General features: G+C 39.6%; 1 protein-coding gene across 1 annotated transcript; it reads left to right on the top strand.

Annotated features, from left to right (window-relative positions):
- Positions 1 to 1,500: 1,500 nt before the first annotated feature.
- WEE1 (WEE1 G2 checkpoint kinase) lies at positions 1,501 to 21,448 on the top strand. Its single transcript, XM_081935325.1, has 11 exons — positions 1,501 to 2,322; positions 8,824 to 9,032; positions 10,439 to 10,505; positions 10,596 to 10,768; positions 14,377 to 14,498; positions 16,009 to 16,155; positions 16,518 to 16,613; positions 16,701 to 16,786; positions 16,949 to 17,119; positions 17,209 to 17,354; positions 19,989 to 21,448. The coding sequence occupies exons 1-11, from the start codon at positions 1,732 to 1,734 to the stop codon at positions 20,137 to 20,139; spliced, it is 1,959 nt and encodes a 652-aa protein (XP_081791451.1). The 5' UTR covers positions 1,501 to 1,731; the 3' UTR covers positions 20,140 to 21,448.
- Positions 21,449 to 27,609: the final 6,161 nt, after the last annotated feature.

Genomic DNA, 27,609 nt, shown 5'->3' with positions numbered 1-27,609 from the left:
GAATTTTAAAAAATGTTTTACATTTCGAGTAAATTCAAAGACAAACTATGAATGAACTGTTGAGCTGTAGATACTACTGTGTCCAGCCCTCATACGGCCAGGCCAACCATGGGAACGGGGCTGTTTTGTTGCAAACTTTGGTCTGGGTTCTTCTTTCTTTCACGTAGTTATTTTAGCTGGAGCGACTGTAGAGAAGGCGCAATAATAATTGGCTCAATGGCACCGTAGCAGGAAACAAATGGTGCAGGAGACAACACAGAAGAAAGCCCTACTTTGCAGTTCAGTCAAAACCCATCTGGGACCATCGATGAGACCGCCTTTTGTACACGGTGCTTTCTCTCAGCGCGTCGACAATCTCACGCCTTCTTATGACAACTTGCTCTTTCTTTTCCCGGCAAGCCTTAAAAGTCCACCATTGCCCCTTCAGGCCGCTTTCGGCTCGATTTTTTTTTCTTTTTGGCTGGGAAGCCTAACCGCGGGCGTTGCCTGTTCAGGCAGGCGAAAGTCGTCTACAGGCTTTTCTCCTCGCAGTGTCAGTTTCCGTTTTCAGCAGGGACGAAACCCTTTAAACAGTTTAGCGCGAGCAACATTCCCCTGCGGTTAACCGTTTGGAGGAGACATTTATCACAACGATCTCCATTCTAAACGTAAACCGCAAAAAAACCGTTCTGGCTGCTTCCAATTGGGCGTGGAGGGGGGGGAGAGAGAAAATAAGAAGCGCAAGAAAGCGATTAATTAACGCCAATGCTACGTTCAACAGACGGAGGCCCCGTGACTGCAGCCTCGAGGAACCAGGAAATCTGCCTAGAAAGCTGAGGGGGGGGGAAAGGGTCTCTACACAGGGCGCCTCATTTGTTTCCTCTCAAAGGGAATAGGAGACGTTCGCGTTTGCGCAAGCCGGTCTGCATCCGGAGTTTTGCACCCTCATTCTTTCGGAGCGTTATCGATTCAGTTTAGACTCAGTTTAAATCATTCTGATCAAGATTGGCAGTTTTTTTCGGCTCAACGTGAGGCTCGCTGATCTTAAACGAGCGCTGATTCAGCTTCCCGGAGACTATAAAACTGTTGGCCTCAGGCAGCAAAGCGCATCCAAAAGGAAAGAGGCCTTAAAACAACTGGGAGATTGATGACACATATAATGACTATAACGCGCAGTTTCGGCCTATTCTAGATATGGGGTTTCCATCTGAGTCAGGCCCGACCGCTCGAAGGACCGACTTGAAACCCTTCTTTATCTCCCCCCCCAGCGCGCTTCCCCCAAGATCAAATGCTAAACTTCCAGTCACGTTTACGACTTTGAAGCACTTTTCCCGTTTCTCTCAGACGACAAACTCCCCCCCTCCACACGCTCACTCCAACCCACCAATAAGCCAGCCCCTCCCTCTTTCACCCCCCGAATTCGCGCCAAATGATCTCTGATGTCATCACGTTGGGCCCCGCCTCTCGCCACTGGTGTTTTCAAACGGAGGGGGCGTGTGTGATTGGCCAGTGTGACCGGCACGTGACTAACGGTCGCGGGAAAGCCGCGGAGTCTGAACAGGCGATTCTGTGGGTCGGGTGGAGAGCGCCGGAGATTTTTGGGACAAACTGGGAACCTCGTCGGGTGACTGTGTGAACGCACGCCGGAGGAGAGTCTGACCGCAGGGGGGCAGGATTTGGCCTGTCAAAGGCGCCTGTCTGAACGGAAGCCTCGGCAGGGAGAGAAGAGCGTGTACGATCTCGGCCACCACCATGAGTTTCCTGAGCCGGCAGCCACCGCCGTTGGCCACGGAGGCGCGGCGCCTGACGGTCCGGAGGGCTGCGTCTCCTATCCGGCAGAAACTGCTTTTCTCGGGCGGCGGAAGCGACTGCGAGGAGGAGGAAGAAGAGGAAGAAGGTGGCTATGAGGAGGAGGAAGAGGAGGGAGGCGGCAGCAGCTGTAACAGCACCGGGGAAGATTCGGCCTTCCAGGAAGCCGACTCCCCTCTTTCGGTCAATCGCACTCCGGCTCGGTTGGAGCCTCAGCCACCGCGCAACCCCGAGCAGGTTGGCAGAGAACTGGCCTCGACCGCGCTCCCGGGAGAGGAAGATTCGTGGGAAGAGGAAGGCTTCGGCTCTTCGTCCCCAGTGAAATCCCCCGGAGCTTATTTCATGGCTGGCTCCCCGCCGCTGAAGGGTCCTCGCCGTTTCTACGGTCAGTCGTCATCGCCGCCACCGCGAACGGATACAATCCGGTATCGGGAACACCCGGATCCCAGTTCTCCTTTGCCCGAGTATCCCGGCACACCGCCGCACAAGACCTTTCGCAAATTGCGCCTCTTCGATACTCCGCATACGCCGAAGGTGAGAGAGGAGGCTTAGCAGGGCAAGAGGCCCTGGAGGAAGACAATGGTGAGGTGGGCGGAACGCGCGGCCCGCGGGCCGAGAGAAGGAGCGCCTTCCTTCTGCTGCCGGTGGAGGGCTGGGAGGAAAAGGGACGTTTGGCCACTTCGGCGGGACAAGCAAGCAGCTGGACGCTATTTATTTTTGAGAGGGGGGGGGAACCAACCTAGAGTCGGAACCCTGTTTGGTTTTGTTTCGTTCGAGCACGTGGGTAATGTGGGAACCTCAGGCGAGTTTAGGTGATCGATCCCGTGCCAGGCGAGTAGATCGTTTGGTTTCCTCCCTGACCATGACCTCTTGGCCTTTTGTGTGGTCAGACTAAAGTCGGTATTGTCTGGTTTGGGGGAAAAAAGAATTGTTTTTCAGGGAAGACGGCAAAAGGCGCTCTTGGATTAACTGCCACGCCCCCTTTCTGTCTTTTGTCAGTTTTTCTGCGCAGGACATTTCAGAGGGATTATCCATTTGGTGCCAGACAGGTTTAGAGTGTTTTCCCTGCGGGTGCTTTCTCCACTGTTAAAGGTCTCAAATGTTAACGATGAGGGAAAGAAGCTGACCAATGCCCAACCCCTGTGGGAAGGCAAAAGACATTTTTCAAGAAGTAAGATGAATTCGACATGGAGTTTTAACCTTCAGTCTATTTAGCTGGGTCTTCCCCCTGTATGTAATGATAAGGGTCATGTTTCACACGTACATCTTCTCTCAGCATGTATTTGAATGTCCTACGTGCCACTTTACCTGTGGTTGATAGCAGACAAGCTCTGCTAAAGACAGAGTGGATTTAAAGTCATCGGGAGGACCTTTTAAATTTTGGCAGCCCTTCATTTCTCAGTTCATAAATCAATGCCAAGAATAAGAGCAATTTTTTCTCCAGTGCCAAACCCTTTTGTCATAAGTTATGTAACAGATTTGCTTGCCTATTACAAAAAACTTAGCATCTTGATAAGGCCTGCCCACAGATTGTCAGTTAAGATTATGTAACTAAACTAAAATTTGTAACAAAATAATTTTCCCCCACATTGTGAAGTATGTGGTAAATCCACTACAATTGGCTTACAAAAGTACTCAACCTTTATGATCCTAATGCTGACCTACTGGTTTGCTTAGTGATTTTGGAATGTTTACTTTCCTGAAAGAAATCAGTTCAAGGATCGCTCAGTATATATTAGGAAATCACCCTTTTTAAAAGAAAGAATAATGGAGAAAGTTTTGTGGTGATTTTTCTAAGTAAAGCATTTACTTTAAAATGTGTAAAGCTTCCATGAAAGTTTATGTAAATTTTATATTTTAAAGAAATCTTGAGAGGTAAATGAGTTGATTTTGAGAGTGATGTATTGCTTTTTCTTGCTTTTTATTAAGAAACAGTTGTCTAGTTGTACAAAACTGTAGAATCAATACTTTTGCAACTGGCTAATTTTCTGTTGATATTTTATGTATCAAGCTCTCTAAATTCGTAATAGCAGCATATGAGGCTGTCATTCATACTATACAATTAATGTTTTTCTGTCAATATTGTATGTGTAAGATAATGCTTATCTTAAAAATGGAAGCCTATTTATTAAATATTTATCCCACCTTTATTACTTTATAAGTAACTCAAAGAGGTGAACATATATAATACTCTTTCTTCCTCATTTTCCCCCAGAACAACCCTGTGAGGGAGGTTGGATTTGATAGTCACTCTGCTGGCTTTCATGCCTATTAAGATAATCTTAATATTCCAAATGATTTGGAAGGAAATATAACTATGATTTTACTTATAGTAAGACATAACTGAATTCTAGATTGGATTACTGAGACATATTTAGGAACCTATGAAGAATCGGGGGAAACTTTAGATGTATAGAAAAATTGTATGTTCTTTGCAAAGATTCCATTGGAAATCATACTCATGTTTTTATAACAGCTTTTGTTGTGAGTTTGGGAATATGTATAAATGGTTTGCATTTAGGATATTAGTCATTTATACCCTATCCTAGGTATTTCAAGACCTAAAACAAGGGGATTGCTATCATTTTTAATTGAATGTTGTGATACATATCTTCCATATAACCTTTTTAGTGCCTGTCACTGGAGTGGTAGAACTGAAATATGGAGGTTTGAGTATTTTGAGGAGTCAAATGCTTGTCCTAAACTTTGCAGAGGCTCTAAATATCCATGTTATCCCTTAACTTCACCTGTACTAGGTATAAAGGATACTGTACATTTTCTAGAAAAAAATACTTGCACCCAGTTTGGGAAATCACAAATGATGTTGGAGATCAAAGTTTGCCTGCCTCAGCCATAACAATGCCAAGGAGATAATTCATGATGTTCTAATCATGGATTATGACAGGGCTGTGCTGCCTATAATATTGCAATTTTCTGTAGAGTTTAACTAGCTGTTAATAAAATTACTATAAAAATGAAAATTATGCAGTAATCTGACAATATAAGGCTCAAATTATGCATTAGTTAGAACAAATGACTCTAGTTTGGTCTTGCTGCAATTATAGGTCACAGGTTAGGTACAGTATTTTTAAACCACTGTCAAAAGGGATCAGAGCTTAATGCATAATTTGAGTTTAAGGTGTTGTATTCAGAATGTATTAAGTATCGCATGGCTGCTGTGATTAGAAAGACTGGGTGATTGGTAATGAAAAATGTCTCATTTGCCCCAAACAATGTACAGCTATTGATACTTCACAGAAGTACTTGGCCAGAGAAACTAATGAACTGGCTTATATTTGTACAGCTTCATATATTTATAATGACCTTATTTTCTGGTTTGTGGCAATACTTACAGATAGTCCCTCAACTTATGATCACATTTGAGACTAGAATGTCCTCTGAAAAGTGATATGATCAACACATGACTACACCCAATTTTATGAATTTTTTTTGCCACAGTTATTAAGTTTCCCCCATTGATTTTGCTTATGGGAAGCACACAGCAATCACGTAATCCTAGGATCTTGCAACCATCATAAATACATGCTGATTGCCAAGTGCCCAGGGACATTGGATGGTCGTAAGTGCAAGAACTGGTTGTGAGTCACTTTTGTCAGCATTATTATAACTTTGAAAGGTCACTTCACTAAATGAATGGTGGTTATAAGTCAAAGAATACCTGTACTGCATTTTGGCTGATCTCAAAAAGCTAAGCTTGTGAGTGCTACTTATTACTTGGATGAAGAATCACTAGGATATTCTATAATTAATTGATTGTTACTGATAGAAATTCTTATTTATTTCTTGCTACATCAATCTTTCATATTTATCAAAAGATTCAAAGTTTCAGTAAGTAGAACATAATACATATAAAGGTCTGCATCCATTCTCGGCTATGAGTGGATTTGTATAGAATCAGAATATGTAATCTGATTAATACGTATTTTAAATTTACTTAAACTGATGGAGATCTGAGTTGTAACATTTCTTCTGGCCAAATCTGTTACTGACAGAATAGGTTCATGAAGGTTAGAGTGTATAAATATTGCTGGAAATGTTAGATTCTTGTATATCAGTTCTGATTTTCCTTATGGACATCTTGAAAGTGACAGGGGGAAACTTTCAGCTTTTCTTAAATTTATAAGATCAGTTCTTATATTCCTTCAGTTATTCTAGGTTATTTGATTAAGATGAGTGCAATCATCCTACAATTCTGAATAATCAATCACTCAGGATGTTGAAGTCCCAGGAAGGACTTATTAAAAAAGCAGACAAGAACAGAATACCAATAGTTATCATCTACAGCTCCAGCTCCTGAAACACATTATGTGTAAGCTACAGCCTATACTGGACAATGACTGCACATTTTCTGGTATTGATAGGTCCATGCTTACATATGGACAATCATCAGATTGTCATGAGCAACAAGAAACATGAAAGAATGCAAGCATGAGTATACACCTTGCAATAAACCAGGTGTATACTTTGCTCCCATTTCCACATCAGCAGCACCAACAAGTACACACACAAGATGGGTATGTCTAGTTTAATAGAAAGAAGGACTAGGGGAGACATGATAGCAGTGTTCCAATATCTCAGGGGTTGCCACAAAGAAGAGGGAGTCAAACTATTTTCTAAGGCACCTGAGGGTAGAACAAGAAGCGATGGGTGGAAACTAATCAAGGAGAGAAGCAACTTAGAACTGAGGAGAAATTTCCTGACAGTTAGAACAATTAATCAGTGGAACAGCTTACCCCCAGAAGTTGTGAATGCCCCAACACTGGAAGTCTTTAAGAAGATGTTGGATAGCTATTTGTCTGAAACGGTATAGGGTTTCCTGCCTAGGCAGGGGGTTGGACTAGAAGACCTCCAACGTCCCTTCCAACTCTGCTATTGTATTGTACAGTAAGATGAGGGATACTTTCACTTGTTATTCTTTCAATGTGGTATATGCTGTCATTCACCTCTGGATTCTACATAGGACAATGGGCAAGCTTGCATAAAATAATTAATAGGTACTCGCTTGATATCAGGACTCAAAACAAGAAAAAAAAGTATATCAGAGCATTTTAAACCATCCAGGACATTCTAGGAACAGTCACCAGCTGGTGGTCTGTGAGAAATTTTTGGTGGTCCGCAGAAAAATTATTTATATTTTTTATTTTGCATTAAATCAGGGGTCTTCAAACTATGCCCGCTGGGCTGGGTACCTGCAATGAACATTTGTGTTGCTGTAGAGAGTCTCCCCCTTCTGGGTCTTTTGGGGTCTGCTTCAGCCTCCTAGTGTGGGCTGAAGGCTGGAGGGAAGTGCTGCTGGTGGCGAAGAGCCAGAGGGCCTTGTTCCAGTGGGACTGCATCATGGCCTGGAACTGGTTGACCATCTCAGCCCACTGAGCCTCCAGGCACTGGTACCTAGCCTTGCACTCCCACAGGTCTTCCCTCTGGTTGGAAAGCCTATGCTCTTAGTCCTCAGTGAGGTGCTTTTGCTGAGCCTTCTTCTCAGTCAGATCCAATTTGAACTTAGCCAGCTGTTTTGCCAACTCTTTCTCCTGGTGACTGCTTAGCTTCAGCAACTGCTTCCTGTTGGGGCCCTAAGGAGCTTGGGCAGGAACGTGAGGAGTGGTGAGTAGAGGCTGGCAAGGCGCCCTCCACGTGAGTGACATCAAGTTGGCCGTGCCCATCCAGTCATATTATCATCTTGCCACACTCACCCAGCTAGTCACTAGGCAGATCATACTAGTGGTCTGCGGGATTTATTTAGTGGTCCCTGAGGCCCAAAAGGTTGGTGACCCCTGCTCTATAGCAGACCTCAGTGCGACTGTTTTGGAAAAGCAGAACTAACAGCATCATTGAGCCAAAACTCATGTGCATCAAAAAGTTTTAGACACCCTATCTTGCCCCAATTTAGTCTTATATCAGTCAGGCCATTTTATGCATTTGATGAAGTAAGCAACAGCTATATCTTTTACTAACATTTGTTAATTAAAAATATTATTAGCACTTTTTATCCTAAAGTTTGCCAAAATTTGCTAGAAATTTTCAATTTTTGTTTCATTTTTGAAATAGATACTCTCATTGTTGCAATAATATATTATATTTAACCATTAGCCATTAGGAATAGTGTTCCTTCCAATTCAAAAGAACAAGAAGATGAGAGTAACATTTGTAAAGGACATGAACTCCTGTAGCCAAGTGTAAAACTGCCACATGCCCAGAGAGAAATTAAATGAGTTAGTGGGAAAGGCAGGCCTTTTCACATGCCTTATCAGCCAGCTTGCCCATTTATGTCCTGATTTTTTAAAATAAGCCTGTGTTTTACATGGCAGGATTTTCTGATAAATTTAAAAAAAAGGATTTTATTTCTGGTTAGAAACTTTTAAAGACTTAATACCAAGCATGCATTATTGATGGTTTTTACACCGTATCTTGGCTTCAGTTCCAAGATGTACTGATAGAACAGGGGTGTCAAACTCAAGGCTTGGGAGCCAAATCCAGCCTGCGGGGTGCTTAGATCTGGCCCATGGGGCCACCCTGGAAACAGCAAGGGACCAATCCCACAGTTCCTCTGCTGGAGAAAACGGAGCTTGGGTGGCTGTATGAGGCCCTCCCGAGCTCTCCTTTTGCTGGCAGAGTACTTGGGCCGCTACAGGCGCCCCCAACACGAGTGGATTTGAGCTGGCCATGCCTTCCTGCCCCCCCCCCCCCCAGGTTAAAACGCTGATGCGGACCTCAATGAAATTGAGTTTGACACCCCTGTGACAGAAAATAACTTCTCTGCCTGTTAAAATAGCTAAAACTCATGGCCTTGATTGCAACTTAACTCTGAAAATAGCTGAATATTTTACAGTATTTCTTCCCATAATGATTTGTTTTGTTCATTGTCAGAGGAGTTACGCATTAAGAATAACACCAGAAGCCTATTTCTGCTGTAATGTGTCAGAAAAAAAGCACAAAGAACGGTTTATGACAAGAATATGGATGTATTACTTTTTAAATGCTCATTATTTCATTAAATATATTGTATTGGTTTTTCAGAGTCTCCTTTGTCGAGCTGAAGGAATGGGCTCGAGTTCAGCTAAACTTCGAGGTGGCTCTCTCTTTATGAATGTTGGAAAACTAGTAAAACAGGAATGTGATATAGGACAAGCCCCTCATGTGAACATTAATCCCTTTACTCCAGACTCTGTCTTTCTTCAATCTTCGGTTGGACAGTGTCGAAGGAGAAAGAGAACACATTGGAATGAGTGAGTATCAAAATTGATCTTTGATACATCAGGGATATTTTTTTAAAAAAAATTTTTAACTGTTACTTGAGATCTTACAAATGCAACCAATTTCATTATATTTTGTACAATGACAATAAAAACTATACTACTATACAAAGTATAATTCTGCAACCTGTGTTGTACAATCTGTATTATACTTAACAACAGTCTTGGCTAATCTGATCTGCCATACATTTATTAAAATATAGTTCTTACAATCACCAGCCAGACGCCTACCTTGAGAAAGAAAATGGATTTTGTCCATATCATCTTACTGATTCATAGTGAACAATGAGCAATAAATGCTATTTAATAGTATGAATGGGAACAATAGAGAATTTCTGTGGTTGCCTGAAGAAGTAAAAACAGGAATTTTAGAAGTAAAGTAGATATGAGCCTGGTATGGCTTATTATGTTGTATTTTATTTAAACTAATCTATAAACCTGAGATCAATTATAATTGGCTTTATACATTGAACTAAATCAAAATGGTTTGTTAACAAATTGTTCGCTTAATGTATAAACATTGTTGATAAAATATATTTTATAACATGTGTGAAATCCGTTATTGTATATTGAATCATGGTTTCAGTGTTCAGACTATGACTTAGCAAAACATTTCAAACCATCTGTATTGAAAGCAACAATAACTTAAAGTATATTTACAATGAAGCTCTCGCTTTCTACTATGGCACAGAAAAGGAAAGCTAAATGTTAGTTAACAGAGCAAGAAATTAGACCCAAGTTTATGGAACATGAATTCTGGCTAAACCAGAATGGAAATTGATTCCTGCTCCCTGCAAAAAAGGTAAGTTCATGAAGCTAGGAGTGATAGTCAAAACAAAATCATTATGTTAAAATGTGTCACTGTTACCAAAATTGCTACAAGCTATTACCTACACTGATGTGGAGATAAAGAGATGTTGGACATTATATATCAGGAGAAACATACTGATTGGTTCTTGGTTAAGAATTGCTAGCATAAATGTTCTTATTGTTTAAGAAAGGAGCTTATGGCCAAGTTTTTTCTATGGATCAGATTTCTATTTTTATTTATTCTAAACTAATGTAAAAATAAATTGCATTTTGTTTAATTTATATTCCTATTTTTTCTCTTTTAAATAATTCCATTCCTCACTTCACTTTTTCACTGCTTCACAGAGATATCTTATTCTGGTCAAATGCTGTGGTATCAGCATAATACAGTAAGAAACAATTCTACCTCAAGGAGTGAAGTTCATTTAAGATTCTGTGTCATCTCCTAGCATTATTCTTGCCCACATGACCTCTATTCATCTTGCCTCTGAATGAATGATGTATTACTTAGAAAAAAATCTTGGAAAGTTAAGATTTCATTGTATTTCTGTATATTTTTATATATTTAGCTCCTGTGATGAGGACATGGAAGCAAGTGATGGAGAACTTGAGGATGAAACTGTCAGACCTGCCAAGGTAAAATAAATTCCATAAAACTTCCTATTTCTAAATGAACACATTTCAGTGACATTGAATTTAGCAGTGTTTATGTCTACACCATTTTAGCGGATCAGCATAACAGAAAGCAATATGAAATCTCGATATGCCACAGAATTTCATGAATTGGAGAAGATTGGTTCTGGCGAATTTGGTTCTGTATTCAAATGTGTGAAACGGCTTGATGGTTGCATCTATGCAATAAAGCGATCTAAGAAACCATTGGCTGGATCAATTGATGAGTAAGTATTAGTAACAATTTAAATGCAACTAATATATTTGGAACAATCCTAAATATAACCGACTATATAACTGACAAAATAACTGACAGTAGCTCCTTTCTAGGGATGTACAAAATAAAATGTTCCATGAACAGACCAGTCATTTTTATGTTTCCTGACATGGATTCAGAATACAGATACACCAATTTGAGCAAGTTGCAATTAAATGCAAAGTGCAGTTCCTAAGCAAAAGCAAGGATCAAGAAAAATTAGAGCTTAGGGGAAGACTAGCACATAGGCTGTGGGGAAAAAAGGAAAAAAGATAAGGAGCACCAGCCTTGCCGTATTTACCCCATTAGACCTTTCCAAATTTTGTTCTAGGATTTGATTTGGCCCTACCAGAAATGGGCCAGGCATATCTCTAATTCACAAATTTGTTTGCCTCATGCAGGAAACATTGTTTCCTGTACATTCCTATGAGTTTGGTTGAAGTTTTACCTAAATTGCATCACACATTCTCCTGTGCGCTGCTTGGAGAGTCCAAGTATGGGTTATCTTCAGTCTAACTGAGGAGTTAAAAGCTTTGGCCACGCCTCTTCCTTTGGCTGCTTCCTCAATTTTTTTCCTCAATCTGGCTAGAGGGACTGATTTATTTCTTCCCCTTGTTTTGAGGAGGCAGAAGGCATTGGATAAACAATTCTCCAAAGCCCCAAAACAGGCAGAAGCTGATAGAATCTCCAGACCTCCAGTGGCTAGGTCCCAGATCTCTCAACCTTTGGAGATTGATTTGCCTTCACAGATTCTGGAGGATAGTCAACTAGAATGGTCACCCAATACCAGTGAGATGCATCCCTTTCAGACAGCGCCTTATGAGGAGGATTTCATTCCTCCCTCTGTCTGCCACCTGCATCTTTGGGGTCTGCTGCTACACCTATCATGCCCTCTGGCCCTTCAGCTACCTTTATTCCCAAAGCGGCAGGCTTTCGCTTTGGGGAGGATCCAGTCCCTGCTCTTTCACAGGAATGGCATGCCATAATAGCTGCGACCATTACAGAGGCCATTGATTCAGCATTGACCCAGAGAGGTCTCCTGAGCCATCCTCCAGTAGGGATCCCTTGCTTATGTAGTATGCAGTTGCAGCCTCCAATTGGCTTATCTCATAGGCAGGATGCCCATTCTCCTCCTCCTCCCCTTCACAGTGAGGTCTCGATCATAGGTGATTAGGAACCTGGGGAGCAGGATTTATCGGAGGATGAAGGCCTCATCCCAGAAAGGACTTCTTTCACAGGGCTGTTTTATCCTGCCCTATTTCAAACCCTACTCTTTAAGGCCAAGTCAACGGCCAATATGGGAATAGGGGGATAGACCCACAGATTCGGTTCCAGTTGCACAGGATCCTAATTCCCTTCTGTTCACGGAGCCGGTGATGGAACAAGAGGTCGTTCCTTCCCCTAAGTTATTTATCAATGTCATCCAGTGACAGTGTCACCAACCAGGTGCCATCGCAGCCCCTAGTGGGATTGATAGGAAAATGTATGGGATAAGCCAGGAACTCGAGGAGCTCCTTAAAATTGCAACCGTGGATGCTCCTATGGCTACCTTAGCCTCCTTGTCCCTCCTTTCTTCCAACATAGTGGACACCAGGTTACTGCAGGACATCAACAAGTTGATAGCAGCTGCTGAGTATTCACCAGACGCCACCCTCAATGCGGCCAAGTTTGCTTCTAGGACCATGGCATCTAAAGTCACCTCTTGTCGCCTCTTGTTGTTCCGCCACAGGCAAGCAGACATGAAGTCTAAATGGAAGTTAGCTTCCTCCCCCTTTAAGGGTGACAGTGTATTTGGGGAGGCCCTGGACCCTATTTCAGTAGTGGGTAAGGACAAGAGAAAAACTCTCCCGCACATGTATAGGAGGGCGGAGCGAAGGACCACTCCCTACTATCGCAGGGCCCCAGAGAAAGGATTTAGTTCCCCTGTCATATCAGAGACCTTACCCCCAGTCGGTTGACAGACCTCAGGACAGGTCCTCCTTCAGGGATAGGACCAGACAGTCCAGGCAGCCCTTTCAAGGGTCTAACAACCGGTCTTTTCACTGGTCTAAGTGACTTGCAATGGATCATCCCATTGGCGGTCGATTAGCTCTTTTCATCAGCCAATGGCAACAGACTGCTATGGACGCCTGGGTTCTGCAGACAGTGCAGCTTGGCCTCATTCTAGAGTTTTGCTCCATTCCCCTGAGATGCTTTATCTGGTGTCCCATTCCCAGGGACAATCAAAAAGGACGCAGTTAGAATTGGAGATACAGCATCTGCTGGACATCCAGGCCATCGAGCCGGTATCCCAGGGACATCAGGGAATAGGATTTTACTCCATCCTTTTCCTGGTCCCGAAGGCCTCGGCGGGATGGAGAGCCATTCTAGATTTGAAATGGCTCAATGGACATTTAGCATACAAGCCAGTCAAGATGCAAATCCTCCAGTCCATCCTGGGTTGCATCAGACAGGGAGGTCTCTTAATATCTATAGATCTCAAGGAGGCTTACCTCCATGTCCCGATTCGGCCCTCCACAGGCAATTCCTCAGGTTCTCCTATGCAGGGCTCCACTTCCAATACCGGGCCATGCCCTTCAACCTTTCATTCGCCCCCAGAACCTTCACCAAGCTACTAGCAGTGGTGGTGGCCCGTCTTCGGGAGCAACTAATCAGATTACAATGCTACCTGGACGACATCCTCATCGAGTTGTCGTCACCGCTTCAGGCAGGTCAGGATCTCCAGATCATGGTCCAAGTACTCCAGAGTCATGGATTTTCTGTGAACGTAGAAAAGAGTCACATGAATCCCTCCACCAGACTTCTCCATCTGAGAGTGGTGATCAACACGGAGACCTGCAAAGTTTCTCTTTCCCTGGAACGTTGAGCCACCAGCTGATCCATCGTGAACCAGGTCACATCTCATCACAGGATGCAGGTGCTTCTTCTTTCCCAATTGCTAGGGAAAATGATCTCCTGCATAGCCATCATTCCCTGGGCGAGGCTACACCCACAAACCCTTCAATGGTTCCTGCTCCAACATCAGGGGTCCAGGAGCAGCAGTTCCAAAGTCAAGTTCCATGTCCCTCTCAGGGTGAGTCGCTCCCTGAAGTGGGGGAAGTCACCAGCCATGGCAAAAGGACACCTGTTCAAGGAACCAAGCTGTGTGAGCATAACGTCAGACGCCAGTCTCTTTGGCTGCGGGGGCTCATCTCCAGTCCTTGGTGACCCAGGGGTGGTGGTCACCAGAGGACCTTCAGTACAACGTCAATTGGCTGGAGCTGAGAGCAGCACATCTGGCGCTCCATCACTTCCAGCCACAGATATCAGGCCAACATGTTCTCTTGTTCACAGACAATGTGGCGCCAGAGCGCATGTAAACAGACAAGGGGGCACCTATTCCAAGGCGCTCATGAGAGGTGGAGTGGAGAAGCACATCCTCTCCCTATGGGCGGAGCACATCTTGGGAGCCTCCAACATGCAGGCAGACTGGTTGAGCAGGACTTTACTTTAGTGAAATGACCAGAATTCTACGTATTTGACAACTTAATATTTGATAATAACTTTTAGTGAAATTGTTTTTTCCCCCCAATATGATAGGCAAAATGCTCTTAGAGAAGTTTATGCTCATGCGGTTTTGGGACAGCATTCACATGTAGTCAGATACTTTTCTGCTTGGGCTGAAGATGATCATATGCTTATTCAGAATGAATATTGTAATGGTAAGTAAACTTTTGTTCTAATGACTGTGGAAAAATGCCTATAGTAAGTTGTTAAGCAAGTGGCTTAGAAAGGTAAATAGTATATTTATTGCCTGTTACAGATTTGTCAATCCTTGTTACTTAAAATAAAATATCTTAAAAGATTTAGTAACAATTGGGGATTTCAGTTTCAGTAATTTGTACAGGTGTTTGAGTATGTGATTACAATTATGACACAGCAGAACAAAAATGGAAGAACTTTGATACTTTAAATCATCAAAGCTGAATTATAATAAATTTATGCATATTGAATAAAATGAGACAGGAAGCTTTTCTTTCGAATATTAAAAGAAAAACTTTTTTGCCCTGAGCTCAGAATAGTTGTGTATTTTGCTTGATGGATCTATCTACCATCAAGGCCGATTATTTCAAATTTCCTGACTAAAAAAAATAAAAATATTGTAATATTGTACTATTAGTAATTGACTAATGTGCTTCAGGTTCAACTGAAGCTGTAAAATTAAATATCGAAATACATTTTATCTGCTGCTAATTCTGTTTTATATTAATTGTGAGGGACTCGTTATACCCCTCAAAACATACACATTAAAGTATCATCTTTTATTCCACAATGGAAATGTAGGGTCTGCTGACAACCAGGAATTCATATGGAAGCCAAAATTATAACTTCTCGTTGTCTTACTACTACTTAGTTTTCTTGTGAGCAGGCCACAGCTCTGTACTATAGCTTCCTTAATTTTTTTCTTGCCTTCTGATCCAGTGATATATTTTAACTATAGGCAGGATTTCAGCCCAATCAATGGAAAAAGTCACACGTGGCATCTATGAGGCATGTATTGATGCATCCATAATGTAAAATAACAGAGGAAACTTTTGAAGCTTTTGATAAAAATCAAACAGACTGTACAAGCAAATTTGACTCTTAATTTACACAAAAAGAAATGTTTTCTTTGCATATCAATAATTGTTAAGTATTTCAAATGTTTTATATACATTCATGAACATCATTTAGACAATCTGGTTAATATTAATGTTAATATCTCCTTATTGCATATAAATTAGAGAAGCCTAAAAATAATAGATTTTCTGAGATTATTATCAGTTTGTAATTCAGTCATTCTAATTCATAGTTTTAGCTCCCACACTATTATTAAAAAGCATTTCATTAAAGTCAGGCTTATTTACATTTGTGAGGATTTTGTAATTCAGTTCATTGTGAACTTGTACTTTAAAAAGTATAGATTTTCCTTGTGCTGCTTGCATCTAAAGTTAGCATCAATATAAAGTCTTGAGTTATACTTCCTATTTCCTCTTTATTGTGAACTTAGTAGTGATCTTAACCACTTGTGCTTGGAGCTGTTTGGAGTAGAGTGGCATAGAAATACCAGCAATAAACAGATCCATTCTGTAAACGTATGGCTTCTATAAACATTATGAAGCCAAATATTTTTGAGAACAATTATTAAATATTACATGCTAAAAATAAGATATCATTTAATTTTATATGCAGGTGGCAGTTTAGCTGATGCTATAAGTGAAAACTATAGAAATATGCGTTACTTTGGTGAACCAGAATTGAAAGATTTGCTACTACAAGTTGCTCATGGTTTAAAGTACATCCATTCAATGTCACTGGTGCACATGGATATAAAACCTAGTAAGTATTTTAAATCTGAGGTCTTCTTCATTGTAAAGATTTAATGTTTTTCCACGATGAACATACATGTACAGTAGTAATGAATAGTGAACCACACCTTAGCAACTGAAACTTTTCAAATCCAACTACAGAATACAGTGTAAAAGTTATTTTTTTGAAACGTGGTTGGCCAACTGTTGTATTTGTTTTGGAAATATTTTTGTGGGAGTTTGCTTGCTTGTCTTTAAAAGTTTGGCTTCTTTCCAAGGAAGCTGTTAATACTAGTGTACATTACTCAAAGAGGCACAAGAGAGCAGTGAGAAGTCTACCTCTGAAATTAATTTATATTTTGATACATTTTTAATAATTTTATTCTTTGTTAGGTAATATCTTCATATCTAGGACCTCAATTCCAACTACTATATCTGAAGAAGGAGATGAAGATGAATGGTCATCTAGCAGAGTTGTTTTCAAAATAGGTAGGAAATACTAGAACGGTATCTATTAATGCAAACCATTTTTAATTTTGAGAAAGTAATTTTTTATCCTTTACTGTTTTAATAAAGGTGATCTTGGTCACGTCACTAGAATAGCCAGTCCTCAGGTGGAGGAAGGAGATAGTCGTTTTCTTGCCAATGAAGTTTTACAAGAGGTAATGCACTTTCAAATTATGGCAAAACAACTAACTTTGAGTATTAATCTTGATTAGATTTATAGAAGGATTGTTTTAGATTTCTGTTCTATAAACAGAGCTGGAATGTAGGGGAAAATATAGTTTAATTTGGTGTCTTTTGTATGGCAATTTTTTTTCCAGAACTATAATCACTTGCCAAAAGCGGATATTTTTGCATTGGCATTAACTCTGATATGTGCTGCTGGGGCAGAACCATTGCCAGCCAATGGGGATCAATGGCATGAAATTCGACAAGGAAGACTACCCAAAATCCCACAAGTCCTTTCTCAAGATTTATTAGACTTGCTAAAAGTAAGTTTAAGCATATATAGCAACAATACATATTTCCTTCATATATGAAAATGAAGACATTAATCAAACGAATCTTTAATCTATTTCAGGTTATGATAAACCCTGACCCAGAGAAAAGGCCCTCAGCAGTTGCTCTAGTTAAGCATTCTGCATTGTTATCCACTGCGAGAAAAAGTGCTGAGCAGCTACGAATAGAACTGAATGCTGAAAAGTTCAAAAACTCTTTGTTGCAGAAGTAAGTTTAATCTATACTCTGCCTATTTTAGTTTTGAAGTACTGTATGGAGAAATAATATTGATAGTAAACAACTGTCTAACAAAATAAAGAGGTCTGCAGTTTTTCTAAAGCATTAATACATAAGGATCTGAACTAGAACATCAATATTTTGGCTTTAGAAAATAATTCAGGGTGCCAGTACAGAAAGTTGGGGTAAAACTGTGATTTCTAAGTGTTTAAAGACAATGTGTTCACTTGCTATGGAAAGATCTTTGTGCTCCCAATAAGAAGAAAATGGATAGGGTGGTTGCTGCTGTTCTGCAAGAGGTATGCTTATATCACCTTTTTAAAAGAATGATATAGACATGACCAAAAGTCCATCCTAGCTTTCATCCCCGGAAGATGGATGGTTTTCTAAAGTATTATCAGTGTAGTTGATGAAATCAAAACCCAAAGGTAATTTACAGAATATACATAGAATATAAATTAGAAGGAAGGTGAGAATTCAGTGAATGTTCTAGTTGAATGTGAAAATTACCCATAAGTGTGGCATGCCAGGTTGCACCATGAAAATCAAAATAACTTGTTTTCTTTATCAATGGAGCTTGAAATTGATAATTTAAAGGAAGTGCCTCCAGTGTCAGAAATAGCATCCTTTTCAGTCTTAATAAGTTGGGATTATCTTGTGGATAATGGCATCTGTACCAAATTGTACTCATGGAACTTAAAAAGCTTTCAAATTTTGGTAGGAAATATCCCCCATCCTGCATATATCCTGAAACTCATCTACAGTCCCCTCATTCATCCATCTGTTGGTTTGGCAGCAAAGAATCTGCTTTTTATTTTAGTTTTGTTACATGATCTCCCGCCCGCCCGCCCAATTCTGATTTTTTTTTCTTTTGTGATGCATGGATTTTTTTTTCAATAGGGCTCTTAAAGGAGACCTGACTGGCTCAAAATTGCAAGGTTTTATCGGTAGTCCTCAACTCACAATCACAATTGAGACTAAAATTTCCATTGCTAAGCATGACAGTTAAGTGAGTTTTCCCCTGTTTTGCAACCTACCTTGTCACAGTGATTAAGTGAATCACTGCCGTTGTTAAATTAGTAACATGGTTGTTAAGTGAATCTGGCTTCTCCATTTACTTCACTTGTTAGAAGGTGATCACATGACCCTGGGACACTGTAATGTCACAAATATATGCCAGTTGTCAAGCATCTGAATCTTGGTCACATGACCATAGGGATGCTGCAACGGTCATAACCGTGAAAAATTGTTTTTTCAATGCTGTTGTAACTTTGAACAGTTACTAAATAAAAGGTTGTAAGTCGAGTACTACCTATATAGACTTATTGCAGCCCTTTCTCCTTCCTTTTTGAAAATGTATTAAATGTGATGTAAATTGTCCAGTTGGGATAAGTTTAAGAGAGGAGTATAAAGCAGGGTATTACAGAATATGCAAAACAATATTGGGGAAGTAAGACAACAAGTTAAAACATTGGTGTTAGTGTGGATATAGCAGTTGGTTTGACAGTTGCTCACAGCCTCATGAAGGATTGAACTACAAGAGCATTTCAGTGATTTTGACAATGTGACCTAAGTTAGGGCTAATTCCTGAAAACTCTCCATTAGAGCCTGGCAGTCCAGGGCAAGTAGGAAGGAAGAAGCAATTGGTGGGTGACAGGCTTGAAGATTTCATCAATGACAGCAGCAAGAGAACAGTCTTGGTATATGGGAGGAAGAAGCAGCATGAATGTTGTCAGGCTGCTTCCAAAATACATATGAAGGCTGGAACATCCTTCAGGAATTAATGGTGATATTTGAATTTGGGGTTGGAGCCTCACCTGGTAAGCTGCTGGTTGACTGTAGGGCAGAGCAAGGCTGTCTGCTTAAGAACAAAGTTGGACTTGGTTTGAAAACTGGGATGGAGTTCTGTGTAGAGTTCTTCAAATAGTTAGATCTCTGGAGGTGTAGCCAGGGTGAATTGACTTTTGGACTTCAGTGGCGGATTAAAATAGAAAATTGGTTCTTGGGTATCATCCTTCATGTGAGAAGTAGAAGGATGAATAAATGAGTTGCAGTGCCATAATCAAGGTTTTGTATATTGGAGAGGGATTGATCTGAGAGGATTATATTGAGAGTGGTAAGAAGGGATCCTTGTTGGCTATTCTGTTTAGATGGCCAAGAAGGAATGTTAATTGATAAGAGAATGGTGGGTTGTAATGTAAGAGAATAGTGGGGTGGTTAGGGTAAGACTGTATATGTGTGATTTGGGATGTTCTAGTATTATTTATTATGTATATGAATAGTGGCAGGAGTATGATTCAGAGCAGTTTTTTCTTGGGGTGGTGGGCACAAGAGAGGGTAAAACTGGTTGTGAAGAGTCAAGGATCTTAAGATGGGGATGTTACAAGAATAATTCCATAGGAAGAGAGATCAAATTAAAGTTGGTGTGAAAAGAAGTAACACAGCCCAAATGTACAGAGTGTTATGAATTACTCTTATCTCAAATTAATCATGTTGTAGAAGAAGTAAAATATGGAGCAATGCCATTTATGTTATACCTTTGTTTCAGATTCTTTTTAACGATTTTAGATTCAATTTCTGCAACATTATCTGAAGGGGAAATAACAGACTTTTACCTCTTTGCAGGGAATTGAAGAAAGCACAAATGGCAAAAGCGGCTGCTGAGGAGCGAGCACAATTTACAGATCGAATGACAACTAGATCTACAGCACAGAATAGAATTGCTCGTCTTACTGGGAAAAAAATGAACCGTTCAGTTAGTCTCACAATATACTAATGACTCTATTTCATAAACTGACAAAGGAAGAGAATTGATTATTGCAGGATTGAATTAGGAACAGTAGAGAGGAGTCTGCTCCTAAGTTTCTATTTAATCATTGTCAATGGTTTTATAAAGAAGCCTTATGCAATTTGAATTTTAAAAGATTCAGTTAAACAATTATCTTTTCTCTGCTTCTCCCAATATTTAGAAGTTACATTCAAGATCTTCATTTTCTGGAAAAATAGCCACCGCCAAGTGAAATGGATTTCTCCTCAGTGCTATGCACTCCCTAAATGTATTCTAGAGGGTTTAGGGTTGTCAGGAAAGGGATTCTCATGAGTAGATTTGGGAGATGTTTGGTGGAGTTGAAGAAAGGGAGACCCCAATGCACAAAGGAAGGCTGCTCAGAGAACACTGGATGGAGCCACTGCTGAACAGGCTTTTGAATATAGTATATATTATATCATCCAGAGCCAACCATTGAAATGGTGTGCTGCTTTTTAGTTTTAATGCATTGTTAGAAAAGGCGTTTTCCTGATAATATAAAGAATTACTTTATAAATTGCTCCATCGGGCATGGAGATAAGAAGTGCCATGGAGAAAGTCTAAAGGACAACAAGCCAAACCATACCTGCTGTCAGGTAAATCTATTGTGAATTTATTCGTGGAATCAACTGGGAGCACTTTGTTAGGCATTGTTGCAAACCACAGGAGTAACCTTGTGGATGCATGCCATGTGAAACTGCTGCTATTTTTAGTTTGTTTTGCTGTAAACTGTAGCATTAAAACAATCATTGTGTTAATGGGCCTTCTTTTAAAAAATTATGTGAAAAAAAATACCAGAGTTGCTCTAGTGAAAGCAGCTTCCTTCTTTGAAGCTAGTGTACAGCACACCAATTTTATATTTGAATTACATTGTTAGTGTAAATGTCTTTTTTATAATTGTTTCTAATAAAAGTTGTCGTTAATTCCTCTTCCATTTCTACCTTCTCTTCCCTCCTCTATTAATATGTGAATGTCACTGTTCATATGTTTCACTATTTGTACATAACTATACTGTTTTAACATTTTTCAAAATAACTGTATATAGCTGTTACATTGTGCAACATAAAAACTGTAGTTTACAATTTCAGAAGATCCTATTCAAATTTATTTCATTTTAGTTAAGAGAATAATATAATCGGTACCTTAATAATCTGTTTCAGTATCTCCCAAATAGATGCTATCTATTACTGGCTTTTTGGTTTAAACCAGTTTCCTACTTGAATGTTTCACTCTGTTTTTAATTAGCATTGCATCAAAATATTAAAGTGCCACTTGGAAATTAACATTGTCTTTTTTGCGGGAAAGAGGTCAGTTACAAAGATTACACCTGTACCATTCTAGAAAAACATTCCTAGGTCTGTTTAGGCCCATTGATGCAGTCCTGCTGTTCAGGACAGTATGTCTTCTGAGGTAATGCCTGATGCTTTCGAGACAGGATGTAGCTTTTAGTACTCTTCATTTCATCCTGGATGTGTGCCAGTTACAGTATACATAACTCCTAGTTAGATAGATGCAGGTAATAAGGTTGCCCTATTAAGATTGTCTCTGATTAGAAATCCTAACTTTCATAGCATATCATCAAGATACTTGGGATAAAACATGACTTTGGCTGTGCTTGTACTAGTTAAAAATGCCTACAATGGTGGTACCGTCTTTAGCAAGAAGATAAGTTATAATCAGAGATCAATATCTATAGGTCCAGCTGGTGATGTCCACAGCATTTGGAAAGTTGCAGTTTGGAATGAAAGGGGAGTAAACAGCAAAGCATGATTTCAGATGAAATGGAAATAAAAATGTGAAATTAAAGGGGAGAATATAAATAGACTTGAATAAAATCTTATGTGGAGTGGTATATATATGAAAAAAGTTAGTTATAAATTAAAAGAGCAACATTATCTAGTTGTGCGTGCATATTCTATGAAAATAAGAATTCCTAGATGTATGTTACCGTTAAACACCAGTAAATGAATGGTGGTGATGAAAGAACTAGGACCTATTTTAGTTACAGTATATCCGGCTTTTTAAATATAAGCTAAGGCTGCTCATTGTTGTTCTATTGCAAATGGAAAGATGAGAGCATACATAAAAACTATGGGCCAGTTCAAGTCCTAAAAATTAATGAGATTGATGAGTCACTGATGAATATCTGCTTAGAAAAAGAACTGTTCCCACTTGGTAATAGAAGCACAATGTTAATATAATATGAGTAAACTTGGAAAAAGAATGAATAAAGCATATTAATGATGAACTATTGAAGCAATGAAAGATAAAAGGATAATGAGAGATCCTAATTGTTGGACAGACTGGTAGCATGAGGAGTCTGTCTTTGAAAAATTAACCTGAAAGAAATGAGTCAGTGTAGTATAACTAGCAAAGTGTGGCAATATTCATTTCCCAACAGAGTGAATGTAAGAGAAGATGTGGAAGCTGCTTGGGATTGGAAAAAAAAAGATTGCAATAGAGTTGTGCTATTGGGAGGTAGGAAAAGGGATGCTGGATGTAATTCTGAAATGAAAGGCTACGTGCAAGAAACAAATGTCCTCGGTGGAATTGGGACCAGTAACACCATCATTAAACAACATGATCATGCCCAGCTTAGTATTGGTTCCAGATGCAGTCATTAAGTGAATCACCACATGTCATTAAGTGTGACATGAGAGTACAACCTGTGACTTCCTGCCAGCTTCCCCATTGACTGCTTGTTGGAAGCCAACTGTGAAGGTTGCAAATTGTGATCATGTGACCAGGAAACACTTGCAAATGCCCAAATCAGGATCGTGTGAGTGGGGAATTCCACAGCTGCAACTTCAAGGACTGGTTGTAAGTATTTTTGCTCATTAAGATTTAAAAAGGTGCAGATGTTTTGGAAGTGGATGAGGAATAAACAAGACCCCAAGTGGAAATGGAATTGAAAACGATAATAATTTGGGATAAAATTGAAATAAGGTGTTCTAAAGATGTATTTTGTCTACTTGTTTGGGAATTATATGTTAAAGATGAATCAAAATGAATGCTAAAATATATCACCAGGAGAAAAAAGATAAAAGACAGATTTGAGAATGTTGGTAGATAATGTATGGTGGTAAATTTCAGGAATAGCTATAATTGGAGGAATGTTAAAATATGGATATGGTTCGCTTATGGAACAACTCTTAACTTGTTTAATATGCATTTACCAATCAGCATGAGGATTTAAAGAATAGTCCTTTTGTTTCCCTATATAAATGAATGGGAAAGTAATAAGATTGAAAGCAAAAACTTTAGAAACGAAGCAGAATTCCAACTGAAGGGTAGGTGAGGTGCCAACAAAAATTGGAGAGTGCAGTGCAGCATATGCAGGCCAGAATTTTGTTCTTTTGTTCATTGAAAAATTATGATTATAAGAAATAGTTGTACTTGATTAAGAGTAATTGGATAAAGCAAACAGATTGGAACTGTGGAATGTTTTGAGTAACTGAAAAACTGAAAAAAGTTTTGTTGCCAAATATAGTAAGGGTAATATGATAGAAATAAAGCATGCATAAAAATACATGAATAGTTCATTAAAGAGGGAGTAAAAGAATGATTTAATTCTCTGAATAGTCCATTGCACTCAAATCTGTGGTACTTAATCTATTATGACGCTCAAACACAGATGCCTAAACCAATTGAAATAATTATTTTGGCATGATTTACTCTGCATACGAAGGACAAGTAATTGTCCTTGCGCTGGGTAGAGAAAAACTTTTCAAGAATTGTTTCATCAATTTACTATGCCATTGATACTAACTTTAGAATATTAATTAGCTCTGAATGTGCTCTGATGCTATTTAAACATAGTAGTTAATGTGTGCATCTCTATAGGTCTTCAATGCTTTTTGACACTGAAGGTATAATGCAATTCAGTGAATCGCATATGTATATATCTTCAAATACCAGACATCCTTGTGCTGGTCTGCTGTTGCTTAGGATTTGGCCTTGCTTATTATGGAGATAAAGTTTCCAATGAGCTAAACATCTGGAATTATGTTTACTTGTCATCACATCACTCTGTCCTTCAGCTAAAGAAACCTTCCCTCATACTATTTGTTTCATCTTAAAAGTATTCATTGAAAGCATTGTTAGTCCCAAAAGAATTATCAGTATAGCTTATAGAACAAAATACGTCCAATCTTTCAGTTCCTCGTAAAGTCTCCAAGACAGCTTATCAACTATGAAATTCATGGTTCTTGTTTTTTGCTAAAATCCAACAAAAATAAATCTTTTTTAAAAAGATAATAGTGCTATAAGGGAGAATTAACCCTAATTAAAGGTCCAACTGAAAGTCTAAATAATTGTTACATTAACAATCAGGACACTAAACAACTGAAAAGATTCATTCCCCTAATCATTTGGATTTCTATTGTCAATTAAATCAAGGCAGACTCTCCATAAATACCTAGCCTTATATGTATAAAAGCAGATATTTAAACATTCTGTTCCTAGATGATACATATTTAATTGGGTGCTTTATTTTAGATGACTTTCACATTCAGTCTCTGCTGCTACCTAAAGTTTTGCCTTTAGGTTAATTTTGGCTATCATAGAACAGCTGAAAACAGGGTTTAAAGAGATAATAGACAAGACTTATTTTAAGATGACTATGAATCAAGCTCAAAAAAGATTCTATCAATCTAATTCTAGGCATATTCAATGGAATTTAGTATTATCCAAAAATAATCAATAGTATTTTATCCTTTTATCCTTTCCCCCTTTTCCCCTATTAAGGATATGCTGGGAAGGCTGCATGGAAGACTGATCATACCTTCCAGTAGCCTGAGGAAAATCTTGCTTCCATAAATGGAAACAGACCATCAGATTCCATCCATTTACTCATGTATTACTCATGTGCAAGCCCCTAATAAGTGTGCAAAAGATAGAAAAATTCTTAACAATAACTTAAAAGTATATATTCTTGGGTACACAAAGAGTTACAGTACTAAATTTAAGGACACTTTGTTTAACTTATATAACGCATTTTCTGATAATTAAGCTGTTTAGGGAAAAGTGATTGTCATCTGCCATAGCTTAGTGAATGTTTCCTCCTGAAGATATGAGTCACCATTGAAAGACTATGAGACAATTTCCCTGCCGGTACTTAAAAGGTCAGAGTGCAAATAAACTCCTCCAAATGTTAGATTAGCAGTATTAACATCTGTCTTTTGTGATAGTACAGCATGTACTTACATTAAAACGATTGCATTCATTTGTAATATTTGCCTCTGTTTATGGAAGACTCATTCTTATGATTTTAATGGGGAAAAGGATAATACGTGACCCTGCTAGCTCGGTATTGAGCCCACAAGATCGTTTGTTTATTTATAAAATTTATTGGCCACCCGTCTTACCACTGGGTAATTATCAATTTGGGAAATATAGAATACTTGTTTTTTCACACCTTTAAATCACTCTTAGCCAAAAAAAAAAAACCTTCAAGCAATTTCCTAAGGAATTTTTTCATAAATGGTTGATTATTTCCTTATTTAGTTATTTAGTTATTAGTTTGTCAAACATATACAAGATAGTAGGTGTAAATATGAACATGGACATGAACAAAGGAAATGAATACAAATAAATGGGGACAGTAGGACAGGGATGATAGGCTCACAGGTGCGCTTATGCACGCCCCCCTTGCAGACCTCTTAGGAATGGGGTGAGGTCCATGGTAGACAGTTTGAGGCTGAAGCTGTGGAGGTTTGAAGATGTAACAATGGAGTCAGGTAGAGCATTCCAGGCGTTGACCACTCCCGTTGCTGAAGTCGTATTTTCTGCAATCGAGTTTGGAACCTTTTACCTTGAGTTTGTATCGATTGTTTACCCATGTACTATTGTGGTTGAAACTGAAGTAGCCGTTGACAGGTAGGACGTTGTAGCAGACAATTTTGTGTATTATGTTTAGGTCCGAACTCAGGCGGCGAAGTTCCAGATTGTCCAAGCCTAAAATTTCGAAGCTGGTGGCATAAGGGATTCTATTGTGAGCAGAGGAGTGGAGTTTTTGCTAGGCTGAAAAAGGCTAGACTGGCCCAAAGTCACCCAGCTTGCTGATTTCTAGCCTGGTGCCTTAAACTGTTACTCCAAACTAGTTCTAAGTAACTATAACAACATCAACAAATTCAAGCAAAATCTCTCTTGATTGAGACAAAAATATAACCAAACCTGGTAGAGGTAAAGTAGGCAGTAGAGTAAGGTTTTTGCAGTTTTGGCTGTTCCCCTCATCAGTGTTTCTACTAGAGCGTGTTATTTCTGTTTTCAAAATTACCCCTGGGAGAAAATACAAAAATAAAGGTCTGGATTCAAGCTCAGCTCCTTGCTGCTTCATGGGTAGAATCTTGCAGTTTCTTAACAGCCATACACAAAAATGGCTTGTGGTTGAGTATAGATGTATGTGTGGGATGTAAAATATAAATAAGGTGGTTTTGATCGTCAACTAAGTGGTGGATTAACTGAAGCCCTGACTGCTTTTTATATGTAGGAAGTTATCACCTAGCCCTCTCCCAGAAAAATGAAATATCCTAGGAAATATTGATAAGGCAGAATATTATATTTTCCTGGATGTGAAAAAGGGAGAAACACATTTTAAACAAAGTAAATTCCTACAGCTTCCAGCCCATCCCCACTTTGTCAATGGGCCATTAAGAAGGCCAAGCTAGTCCACTTTACATAATAAAGAGTTCAGCTCCAGGGGGATGGGTGTAGAGTTCTGGCAGTGACAATGAAGGCATGATAATATAAGCCTTTACTCAACTGACCACATGGCATCTGAACTCAATCAAACCTGGATTCAAAACTCAGCAGCCTAGAGGGTTGCCCTTGCATGGGCCCATGTGAGTCTGACAGCCAATCAGAATACATTTCTTACACAGGAACAGGAAACAGAAAGGTGGGACTGAACAGGTTATAAAAAGCCTAGCAAGCCCCTCCATCGGCCCTTCTCTTCTTCTCCACCAACATTGAAGCATGTGATCACCTTTTCTGTTCAGGGCTCAAGCCATGTGGTCCTGTCCACCATTAAACCATCTTTCCAAGCAGCCTCCATGTCTCCAGTGTCTTTTTCCCCACTTGGAGCCGAACCCAGAAGGACATTTCTTCCAACAATTGGCGACCCACAGATGGGAGTCCAAGCTAGCCTAACAAATGGATATGGCCCAGGTAAGCCTCCCATGCCAGCACAGACCCCATTGAGTCTGTGGGTGGATTTTATCTTGGCCTTAGCCATTTGGATCTAGGCTTTAAAGGGGTTTTGAGTTTGAGCTCAAAGGCTGCCTGGAAAGAAGGTGAGTACCTCTAAATTTTAATTCTCTAAAATTTAATTTAAAGCATGGCAAAGCATGGAAATGTGTGTATGCCTGCATGTGTGTGAATGATGAAATCTTTCTCCCAATCACAGCTGGATCCTGGTTCCTCTGTGTGTTTTACCAAGAG

This window comes from Natrix helvetica (genome assembly GCF_964273705.1).
Source record: "Natrix helvetica genome assembly, chromosome: 1".
Taxonomy (NCBI): Eukaryota; Metazoa; Chordata; class Lepidosauria; order Squamata; family Natricidae; genus Natrix; species Natrix helvetica.
This window is presented reverse-complemented; position numbering and strand designations above follow the sequence as displayed.

Excerpts from the sequence above, each read along its gene's own strand:
- WEE1 (XM_081935325.1), top strand. The coding sequence starts at position 1,732 with ATGAGTTTCCTGAGCCGGCAGCCACCGCCGTTGGCCACGGAGGCGCGG. Across the intron at positions 2,323-8,823 it reads ATACTCCGCATACGCCGAAG|AGTCTCCTTTGTCGAGCTGA; the intron begins GTGAGAGAGGAG and ends TTGGTTTTTCAG. Across the intron at positions 16,156-16,517 it reads GCACATGGATATAAAACCTA|GTAATATCTTCATATCTAGG; the intron begins GTAAGTATTTTA and ends ATTCTTTGTTAG.